At 37.8% G+C, this 12,165-nt stretch overlaps 1 protein-coding gene across 2 annotated transcripts in view; it reads left to right on the top strand.

Annotated features, from left to right (window-relative positions):
- Positions 1–12,165, top strand: part of Il23r (interleukin 23 receptor) — a 75,202-nt gene that overhangs the window by 30,214 nt on the left and 32,823 nt on the right. For both annotated transcript variants that reach the window (XM_048815174.1, XM_048815173.1), the window contains exon 7: positions 7,021–7,177. In XM_048815174.1, coding sequence (XP_048671131.1) covers positions 7,021–7,177 — 157 coding nt within the window. The remainder of the gene's footprint in view (positions 1–7,020; positions 7,178–12,165) is intronic.

Here is a 12,165-nt window from a genome sequence, read left to right as displayed (position 1 = left end):
AATTTGGTCATTAGCATGACCTCAAGCCTTCTATCATCTTTAGCTTCATCATTTTGAACATTATTTTTGCTGTAGCATGATATATTTTTTAAGTGTCAAGAAGATAAGGGTAAAACTGTATAATTTCATGACATATCCCAAAGATACTTATTTAGAAATAAACTCCTGATGTCCATGCTTGCTTAAATCCTCCAAGTGAACTTTTTAGTTGTTGGCATTATGACTGCTGAGTTTATGTTCTGTATTGTTTGATCAATGAAGAAGTGAAGATCCTACTGGATTCCTATTACATCTGTGGAATTTAGGTAAATCTCAAACTACCCGCACCAAATTCTTGAGTCTTAGATTTTGAGTTAATAAGATGTTACTCATTTAGGACTTTAGAAATCATGGTCAGAAGATGCTTCTGAGTATCTTAATCTCATTTTTTTTCCATAAATAAGAGGAGGTAAAAGAGTATCAGGCTGTTCAAAGTCAAGCTAGGTTTTTCCAAACTGACAGAGTCAGTAGCTAAGTGTTTCCCACAGACCCTTCATCCCTTTAGGCACCAAAGGAATATTTGGAAAATGAAAGGACGGGTTTCAATCCATATTTCATCCTTCCTACCATGCTTTTTCTAAATACAACTACCACAGAAAAAAAGGATTTACCATTTCTTAGTAGATTCCCCAAGTCATTTCAGCAATAGGGAGGAGGAAGCTTTACTCTGCACTTGATAGCATTAATACTTCTGGGTTTTGCATAAAGTGTTGTCTTTGACTCCATGATGGGGGGATAGAAAAGCCAGAGCCAAAAGGAGTGGGAGGACTCAAAGGACTGCAGGTCCCTCTTCTACCTCAGCTCTGCGGTGAAATTGCTTCCTGTCAGATATTGCTGGAGGGCTGTTCTTTACCTTACAGTGACAGGCGGCCGTCTCTGGAAAGCCTTGTGGCTGAGATCACAAGCTCTGCAGTTCAAAGCCTGGCTCTGCTGCTTTGTAGTTGTGCAACCTTGAGAAGCTCCTTATCCTCCCTGTGCCTCATTATTCCCATGTGTGAAATGGGGATAAGAAAAGCCCCTACCTGGTTTGGATGTGTGTGGTGTGGTGAGGTGGGGTGGGGGTGGGGGATCAAATGGTGTAGGGAACTAGTTCAGAAAGGAATAGGGTCAATATTCAGTGCCTGCTAGTTGTTATTTTTACTCTTTATCTTAACCTGCAGAGGTTAGCCTTGCTACAGAGGTGCTAGTGCCAAGCAATCTGTCTGAAAAAGCAGAGTACTGAAGGTGTTTTCTGCCTCTTTAAAGTTAAGCTGCTTACCATGAGGTCTCAAAAGGAACCTGTCAGTCCTTCCTATAATCCTGCAAGGCTCAGGCTGCCAGGCAGAAGTTTGATCTACTGGTTTGATGACTTGGTTCCAATCCAAGTCAAAGCCTCAGATTTCATCCTTACAGATTGAACTGCATTTGAGGGAAACATTTACAAACATCTTGCCCCACCTTATTAGTTTTGGCCCTTTCTTTCTTTCTTTTTTTTAATATTTTATATTTATATGGTGCTGAGGATCTAACCCAGTGCCTCACACATGCTAGGTGAGTGCTCTACCTCTTGAGCCACAACCCCAGCCCAGAGTCTTGGCCCTTTCTTGACTTCTCAAGTAGTATAGCTGAGACTAAGCTGGAGTATGTAATGAAGATTCAAGTAAAGTTTCAGAAATAGCAAAAGGAAAATAAGCGTCTCTGAGAAAAACTAGCTACTGTGCAATCTAGATTACAAAATAAGACCCGCTCCTAAAATTAGTAGGCTCTATTCAGTCTAACTCAAGCTTTTTTTGTGTGCAGTAGACCTCACCTTGGCAATCACAGCAAGGAGCTCCCTCCTACATATCGACCCTCCCAGTCTGTAGGATAGGGAGAGCAGTTTCTGTAAATAGAGGCTTCTGTTTTATTTAAATCCTGTCTTCTGGGATCTGATTATGTTTAAGAACAATTGTCCTACATAGGTGTTTTATACCAGGACTGATTATCCTCTTCAAAAGGAAGTTATACATGTGTATGTGATCCTTACCTTTGGGTCTTGAAGAAAACAACACAGTCAGCCTCTCCTAAAAGAAATGCATGCACAGTAGCAGTGAAGTCATCTTGCGTCACCTAAAGGTATCCTATAAATTGCACAGCTAAACAAAGCCATCTCCACATTTGTTAATCAGCTGACAATCAATACTGGACCCCAGTACAAGCTACAAAATTTTAGGAGATCTGCTTTCCACCAATTAAATACCTAAGTTTTAGTACTTGAAATTTTCTCCCGGGTTTTCATTATTTCTTAAATTGCATATCAGTCATCTACTGCTACAATAATGGATAGCAAACTGCCACAAAAACTGAAGAGACACACAACAGTAAGCATTTGTTCCTCTCTGTCATGGGGTCCAGCCCGGCAGGGTTGAGCTTCACTGGTATGGGACATGTGTTTGCAGGTCCACTGGCTTGCTCACATGTCTCAACATGGGTTCTCTCCAAGTCCTCCTCCCGGGACCAGTGGGCTAGCCTGGGCATGCTCTTCTCATGGTGATGGCAGAGGACAAGAGTACCTGAGCCCAATCACTGCCTTGCCTTTCAGTCCTATATTTAAGCCCGGGTTCAGTGTAAGAGCACACTCAAAGCCATAAGGCCATGTGACAAAGACAGAGGTAACCGGCAGGGAAAAGGCCTGGGCCATCACAGAAATATCCCTCTGGAGAATGTCATCCACATTCTCTCTACCCTGCTGGAAATAGCTGCTATGAGGACACCACTATCTTTAAACGACAAAGGCTGAGAACCTTGCAGTGCTCACCCTGCGCTAACTCTTGACTCTGTTGACTACCTGCTCCTTGAGCATGTCATGCCACTTAGTTTTCAGGAAGGTCTTTGTTCCCTAGCTGCCCTTTCCTTTGCAAACCCTCTTCTCTGCCAACTCCCTAAGCATGAACACTCCCTTTGAGATAGGAACTTGGGGATACAGAAAAAGAAAGGTATACTGAATCCCCAAAGAGAAGCACCTATGAACTTTTGGAATGCAGGAAATGCCCGTGAACCTTTGAAACTCAAAGGAGGCAACTCATGAGAAACTTAGCTCACATCCTTGGCTTATGTCCTTGGACCTCATCTGGAGGGCAATATTCAGGGAAGTATAGGGAAGGCTGGTGAAATTGTGTGACTACCCTGATTCTACCTCTAGTTCAATCCCTAGCTATGTTTCTTTATAAATAGTAACACCCCAGACCAGGGCATTGCTACCTGGCTCCTTGGAGCTGGCTTGCATTTTCCCTTGAATGTGTATTACTTGCTTTGTCCCAAAAGATGTCACTCTTCAGATAGTCCGAATTCTCCCTTGAATGTGTATCTGCTTTCCTAAATAGATTTGTCTGCTTCTGACTGGCATTCGCTGAAATTCTCTTCCACCATGTACACCAAGGATGCCACTTATCCTAAGTTGAGTCCTGCTCTCCAAGAACTCTTCCATGACACTTCTATGCCTACAGTGTCTCTCTCTCTCTCTCCTCACTTTGTAGCTCTTTTCACCCCATCCCTGGCCCTCTGCCACACCTATAGGCTGGAACTTGGAGCCCAACCAGCTCTCAGAACATCAAACCTACACTTGTAACCTGTCGGTTATTTTCATGGTCTGTCTCACTGCACCTAAGCTCCTGTCAAGATGAGCTCATAAGCAATAATCCATGCTCACTTCACTGTCCCTATTTCAGGAGCATTTGCCACATGGTATATACTTTTATATACTGTTTATATATTTATGTCCTTGTGCTTAATCTATGAGCTCCTACGGGGGTGGCTTTATCCTAACCATTTTTGTATTGCTGTTTATTTTTATAATGTTAAGTCCATATGGATAGTATTCTACCTATTAGCTATTACTGTTATTTGCCTTTAATGTGCCTAACCTCGGTAATAGTAAGGCAGGGGGCCTAGATTATAAATTTAAGTAAATGGATTAGTGATGACTGGATTCTCTAATTAAGATAGACCAGGCTATTGATAAACTTTTTATTCAAGGGCCAAACAGTAAAATTTTAGTTTTCACAGGACATAAGGTTTCTGTCCTAACTCGTCATCTCTGTTTGTATAGCCTGAAAGCACTCACAGACAATATATAAATGATTGAACATAACTGTGTTCCAATATGATTTTATTTTTGGAAACTGTGATCTGAATTTTATATAATTTCTATGCATCATGAAATAGTCTTCTTTTCATTTTTTTTCAACCACTTAAAAATGTAAAAACTATTCTTAGCATAGGCTGCACAAAATCAAGTATTGATTCTTTTCCTGGAAGGGCTGATAGAACTGTACACAGATTGCAAAGGATCAAACCTTTGACTTTTGTTTTTCAAAATGTTTTTGCTATAGTACTCAGCCTTAAAAAAGAATGAAATTATGGCATTTGCTGGCAAATGAATAGAACTGGAGAATATCATGCTAAGTGAAATAAGCCAAAACCAAAAAACCAAAGGTCAGATGTTTTCTCTGGTATATGGATGCTATTTCACAATAAGGGGGAAGGGTCAAGGGAAGAATAAAGGTACTTTAGATTACATAGAAGAGAGTGAAGGTAGGGGAGGGGTATGTGGGCAGGAGGGATAGTAGAATGAATCAGACATTATTACCCTGCATACATATATGACTACATGACGTTATGCTGCATTTATTCTACTGTCATGTATAACTAATCAAAACATATTTTTAAAAAGACATGGGGAAAAAAGTTTTTGCTAGTATAAACAGAAGATTTGGAAGAACATGTGATTAGTCACAGCTAAATTTCCCAGTCACCACCCTGCTTCTCTCTTCACCAAACCCTGGATTCAAATAATTTGTCAATGAGATGGGAAGATTAGAGATGAGGGGAACAGGAAAGAAACCAAGAACCAGACACTGGTGGGCTACGGAGGAGGACCCTGTACCTTGAGCCATGTCCCAAGTCTGTATCATGGGAGGTAGGGATTATAGAACTTTCTGGGTAGGTTGGAGATGCTTCTCACCCTACCAAGAATGTTCTCAGGAACTTAGATGCAACCCTAAGAAAGAATGTGCTTCAAACTGATGGAAGCAAAGTTTCAATACTCTCCAACCTTCAGATGAGGCTGTAAATAGACATGAACTATTGTTTAAAAATGAAGTTATATTTCCTGCGCTCTTGAGGTAGACCCTCTACACAGTCACTGATGAGGTCTAGTTCTCTCGATAATCATTTTGGCCTCTTGAGGCATCATCTCTCCTTTGCAAGAAGGCCCTAAGCAGTTACCTGATTTGCCTCATTATAGAAACAGCTGGTAACAGTTGTATAAAATTCTTTCTCATTTATATTGAAATCTATAAAAACAAATTCAAATATATAAAGGTAGAGACAAAAACAGCTGTTCCCAGGGCAGGAATAGAGGGATGGGAGGATTAGAATTCAGAGGATACTAAGTAGCAGAGATGAAGGATGAAGAAGTCTAGAGACTTACTACAGAACATGAGGACTGTGGGTAATAAAATTGTATTTGTACATAAGATGTGTGCCAACTGAGTCAGTTTTGGCTGTTCGTGCCACAAAAACAAGAAAAATGGATAACAATGTGAGATGATGAATATGTTAATTTGTTTTACTATAGGCTTTTTATTATGTGAAACATCCCATCACATCATGTATACTTTACATATACACAGTAATATTTATTTTTAAAGAATTCTTTCTATTTGGAATTCTTACTGTACTTAAGGGCATTTCTTTTCTTCAGGAAGACTTACCTAAAAACAAAATAGTAAGTGACATATTGGAGAATCACAACTCCTTCACAAGAGTAGCTGGTCCCAAGCAGAGCGCATTTGAAAGTCAAATCTTCAGCACAATTCAAATCTCTCTTGGATCCCAGGAGACCCCAGGTTCCAGGCATATTTGTACAACAGACAATTCTGAGGGCCAGGAGTTATGGAAACTTGAATGATCTCTTTCAGGGAACCCAGCATCCTCAAAACATATTTTCATGAATTTTACATTTTCAATGCATTATAAGTTTTAAAGATTGATGTTAAGATTGGGCTTTGAAAGAAGAATCCCTGGTTGAGGTTGATAACCATGCTTTCATCTTTTCTTCCTTTTTCAATTGTGTATTTATTTTTTATCCTGATGGTTTTAACTTTCTCTTTCATGAGGCTCTGGCAACTGTTTTCTCTTGTGCTTGCATAAATGCATTTCTAGACATATTTTATGTCTGCCTTTCAATCATGCCTCACTTTTTTCAGTAAACCACTTACTATAGCACACTGAAAACTCTCTGCAAATGCCTTGGCTTCTCTCTCCCAGCAGAAACAACTGGTTGGGGGGGTCATTTTTTTCATTATGTTCTATTGTTGGTTGTAATGCCCCAGGAAAAAAACAATTGTAAATCTATTACTCAGGTATTTTGTTTCTTATTTCCATTGGATTTTTCTAATTCAGCATTCTCAAATGTTTCTCTCTCTTTTCTCATTTACACATATACACATGCACATACACTAGGTCTTCCAGAATTTGCATAAATCTGCAATAAGGGCAAATTTAATAGCTTAGCTTATCAGTAACTTTTTTTTCTAAAAGTAATCATGAGCAAGTGAAATTATCTCATCATTTAAAAAATTACTGATCTAAATAATTAAATTAGGGCAGTTTCAAAAGCTATCAGGTCCTTCATCCCCCCCTCCTCATTAAAATCACGTATTCCAATATTTAAAATGTATTACATTTTGGACTTTCTTGAAATTTAGGAGGAGCCTTTATAGAAAGAGAGTTGTTGAACACATGCAATGTTAATTTCACTCTTAATGTTTAAAATACATATTTGATTATATATATTTTATACAAAATGCTTCATCCTTTGTTTTCCCAGGGTCTAGAAGAGTCCTGGAATACAGTAGGGGCTGTCATGGAATACAGCTCCATACATTGCTGCTAAGTGGAATAACTGTTTTAAAAGCACATGATATATATCATCTGGTTATTATTGCATATCTATTTCAGATTAAAGAATTTGATACCAACTTTACATATGAACAAAAATCAGAATTCTACTTGGAGCCAAACATTAAGTATGTATTTCAAGTGAGATGTCAAGCAACAGGTAAAAAGCACTGGCAACCCTGGAGCTCACCCTTTTTTTATAAGACACCTGAAACAGGTGAGTGTACTTACATATTTAATTCTTCAAGTCTCTTCTTCTGTCCTTTGATTCTTTTCTTAGTGCATACACTTTTTCTGCTTAACTTCTACCAAAATTGACAAACTATTCCAGGTAAGTGGTAAATTATCCTTTTGCCTTGACAGAAAATTACAAATTGGTTCTTGAATATTCCTGGGCATAAGAACTAACTGGGGGCACTTGTTTAAGAAGGTGCTCATAATCTCTGCACCCCAAAGAGTTTGATCCACAAGTAGTAGGTGGGAGGTTCTCACAGGTCAGAATTTCTTACAAACACTGGGTGATTGCAAAGCATGTAATTATCTAAGATCTTATTTTGAAAAACATTAAGAATTAAAAATATATATTCTTTTAAAAGAGACACAAATCAAATAATATCAATGTAAGTATTGATAAATACTACTATATGCAAACCAATTGGGAGATAAAGCACTTAAACATGGGATTAATTAGTTCTCAACAAGGTCTAGATGATCCTTAGAAATTTTCCTATTCCAAAGATTATTAGTTTAATTTCATATACATTTATTCATGTCACTCAATAACAATTTGTAATTAAATGGAGTTTAATGGTAGCAAATAATAAAATAAATCTATTATAGTTGTTGCAATAGTCCATAATGGCCCCATAAACTGAAGCTGTCTCCCTACTGTAGGTAGTTTATATGTTAGGTTTCAATATTTCTTTTCAGAAATGAAGGTCTGGCTAGGCTTGGTCGCGCACCTGTAATCCTAGCAGCTCAGGAAGCTGAGTCAGGAAAATCACTGACTCAGTGATTTAATTTAATAAGACAGCCTCAGCACTTAGTGAGGCCCTAAGCAATTTATCAAGACTCTGTCTCAAAAAAATAAATAAATAAAAATAAATAAATAAATAGGGCTGGGGATTGTGGCTCAGTGATTAAGCCCCTCTGGGTTCAATCCCTAGTACCAAAAAAAAAAAAAAAAAGGCTTTAATTATAATCACAGTACTGTTAACATCATCTTTATTGTAACGTCTTGTAATTGTGTTTTATATTTTCAAAGCACTTTGACATACATTATAAATATTCATGGCTGCCAAATAAGTAGAGGGAGCCAAGAGCCAGAGTAGCCAAACAGTTCTTTTGGCGCCCCCTAATGCCCAGATGATGGAAATACAGAAATACATTATCAATGGAATTATTTTCAATAATGAATTATCGGTTCTCTCTTTTGAAAGTTAATTTATAACTTCAAGTATCCTGTTTTGAGTTGATATTTCTAAGAATTCTTACAACTTTAGATACCAACTTATATAATTTAGTTGGTAATTTAATATTTTTAAATGAAATCAAGAATTATTTAGCAAGATTATTCAAATTGATAACTAACATTTACTTACCACTTACAAAGTACTACTGTATATAAGCTTGTTTGATTTTTACATCAACCATGTAATTCACACCATTTTACAAATGCAAAAACTGAGGCATGGCTTGCTAAATAGCATGATAGCACCTAATTACTCAAACACTGTGTGTTCTCCCCACCACTCCTCAGCAGCCTCATCAGATTTTTCAGCACATACATCAAGGTGAAGGGGAAAACAATATGAATACTCTACAAGTTCAGTAAAAGGCTGCAAATGTCTTTCTTTAAGGGTAAAATTTTCAATTGGAGATACAAGAAACTAAGAATACCAAAGCTACCCTACAACAATCTAAACTTAAAATCCTTTGTTTCCTTAGAAGAAAAATCACTCAAGGGGTAAAATTAAATATCCCTGAAAACTTGCATTTATCCAAGTTCTGCGTGTTGGCTGAGGGGAACCATAGGTTATTCTCTTGACACAAATCTCTTTCTAAGACATATTAAATTAGAAACAATGAAAGTGTGTCAGGGAAAGTACAAATATTAAATCTTTTTGAAAACATTTCTTTTCTGTTTGTAAAAGCAATTCAAGTCTATCATAATATACAGCTTAGAAGTACCTGCTATTTACATTTTAATGAATTTAATACTAACTTTTTTCTATGCACCTATTTTTTAATGGTTGGTGCTATGGTGTACATACTGTTTTGTTTACTGATTTGCTCACTTAATTCACCTTGTAGAGTTTTTAAAACCCTACTTAATGGCTGCACAGCATTCTAGTTTTTGAATGTATTATAATTCATTTAATCATTTCCTTATTTAAACAACATCTAGGTTCTTTTTTATTTTCAATAAGCTTCTTTGAATAGATTTACATATAAACTCCCATTTCTCCTGATCTAAAGAAATTTTCGAATTAAGAGTTAAGCACATTTTGAGATGTTGATGCATGCTACCAATGGCTTTTTAGCACATCTTTAGTAGTGATTGGTTTTTACAAAAAGTATCCGTGGAAAGGCAATTATTCACTTATTCATGAAGGACTCATTTAGCCTCTACTACATGCCAGGCACTTCCTAGGTGCTTGGGAACCTCAGCAAACAAAGGAGACAAAGATCTCTGCCTTGAAGAAGTCTCATTCTAAAGAAGACAGAAAATGAAAATCAAGCATAATAATTGCATAAGTTACATAGCATTATAAATAAAAATATAAATTGAAGCAGTAAGAACCAAACTTCACATCTGACGTATAAATTGCCTTATGATTGAAAAACACTAAAAAGATATAGTTCCTATATTACTTTAGTTGACCAATTTCTTTGAGAATGAGGCTTTTTTACCAACCAAATTTTCCCAGTAATAAAGTTTATTTGTGAAGAAATGCAATCCAGACAGTAGTGTTTCCTCTATGCAGGAATTTCCTGTTTTATTCTCTAAGATTCTTATTTGCATATCACTGATTTGATTCATCTCAATACAGCATGTTTTCAAAGTTATATCCAACTAGGACCACAGGACAAATTCTGGAGGAGGAATGACTTATTCTGCAGCCCCTGCATTCTTCTGTATTGCTTTCCTTCTGGAAAAAGCTTTATTTTTTTTATTTTTATTTTACTTTGGGTCTTTAAAACCTGGTCTCAAGCTGGGGATGTAACTCAGTGGTAAAGCATTTGCCTATCATGGCAAAAGCTTTGGGTTTGATACACAGTAATACTAAAAAAAAAAGAAAAAGAAAAAGAGACCAAAAAATACCTGTAATTGTGATGACTTGGGAGTCTGAGGTAGAATTGCAAATTCGAAGGCAGCCTGGGCAGTTTTTGAAGATCTTGTCTCAAAAGAAAAAAGAAAAAGGGTTGGGAATGCAGCTTAGTAGCAGAGGTCCCTCAGTTCAATCCTCAGGGAGGGGGACAGGGAGTAAATTTAAAAGCATATATAAAGCTATAATGCACCAATAACAAATGTAGGGGGGAAAAAAGCAAAATTTTGGTTTCAGAAAGAAACCAAATGGGGCTGGGGTTGTAGCTCAGGGTAGAGTGCTTCCCTAGCACATATGGTGCACTGGGTTCCATCCTCAGCACCACATAAGAAAAAAAAAAGTATTGTGTCTATCCACAACTACAAAATAAAATAAAAATAAAGAAACCAAACCAGTCATTTATAGTAAGAGTAAAGTAACTTACAAGACTTAATGTCTTTTCCTTCCTCAAAGTATTTGGTCTTTAATGGAAAGCAAAATCTTATAACTAAACAAGAAAAAGAGAATCAATCCCTTAGGACATCAGGATTTAGCAAACACACAGAAAAGGTTTCTCTGGGTTAGACATCCATTTTATTCTATCTTGGTTTAACAATTTAAGGCCAATTTAAGTGATGGGTTGGATTCCAGGTATCTCCAAGACAATAAATTATAATAGCAAACATTTATTGGATGCTAACTATGTACTGGGTATCATGATAAGTATTTTATGTGTGGATTGCTGTTTACCACTGCAATCCTATAAAAGGATTGTAATTATTATTCCATAGTACGGAGGAAGGTAGTTGAGACCTGAGAAGTTTTACCAAACCTGTAAAGCTGGTAGACAGTGAAGCCAAGGTATAACTCAGTCTGTGGGACTCCAGCACCCACATCATTTATAGCCCTGCTGGTCACCTTCCTAAGAGATCTAGGAAGGTTCTATGTCAACCCCACCCAAACCACCTAATTACCTAATAATTAAACTATGCCAACAGAACTTCATTTCTAATGTAGGATTTGTTATGAAAAATGCAGAAACATGAGAAAAGAACCTCAAGATGTTATCAGGTATTTCTACTTTGTCGTGAATACATGTGGAAGCAGCTCTGGGTTGAGGCATTGAGAATAAGGCACAGGACTCCAGGAACCTTGAATCAGGCACGGGAAAGAAAATTAGATGAGGATGTAGTAGAGGTGAAGGAGAAGATGACCTTGACCATGACAAGATTGCCACAGGCAATTCACCATGTGGTTTTCTATCTGGTCCTGGTCCAGTAAAATATCTTGAACATAGTGTTTCTGAGGATGGGAGCCATGGGCCCTCTGCATTATAATACCTGTAAGCTTGCTTAAAATGCAGATTCCTGGGCCTCTTACCAAGTGACACTTCTTCAGGAAAGTATAACAACCACTGTTCTTATACCATGTAAGAGGGAAGAGAGTATCTTACAGATAACGCAGGGTACAGGCAGGAAAGGTGGGTCCAAATGGGGAGGTCTGGTTGCCCAACTCATCCCCTTGGAAATAATGGACTTGGGAAGCAGAAAAATTTGGTCATGTGAGAGTCTAAGGTAATTCTCTCTGCTGCCAACTGGCCACTTCTCTCTTTCCTGTTTCTCCTGAGTTTCTATCACGGTTGCTCACCTCAACAGAGCAGGATCTTCAGAAGCACAGAATTGTGGGTCGGCTGCTCCAGTTAACCAGTGGTAAAATGACCTCTTCTGCCTACACCCTGCCCTGCCTCTTCAGGTGAGGCTGCAGCTGATCCTGAGGACCATGAAGAGCTGCTGCAGGTGGAGCTTCGAACCCACCAACCCGTCAGCCACTGGGGTCTTGAAGTAGTGCAGAAGGTGCCCCAAAGGGAAAAGATTCTTTTGTCAGTGCATAGAAAACC

Source organism: Marmota marmota, unplaced genomic scaffold (genome assembly GCF_001458135.2).
Source record: "Marmota marmota marmota unplaced genomic scaffold, marMar, whole genome shotgun sequence".
NCBI lineage: Eukaryota > Metazoa > Chordata > Mammalia > Rodentia > Sciuridae > Marmota > Marmota marmota.
The sequence above is the reverse complement of the archived record's forward strand: the minus strand, read 5'-3'. Positions and strand labels throughout refer to the sequence as shown.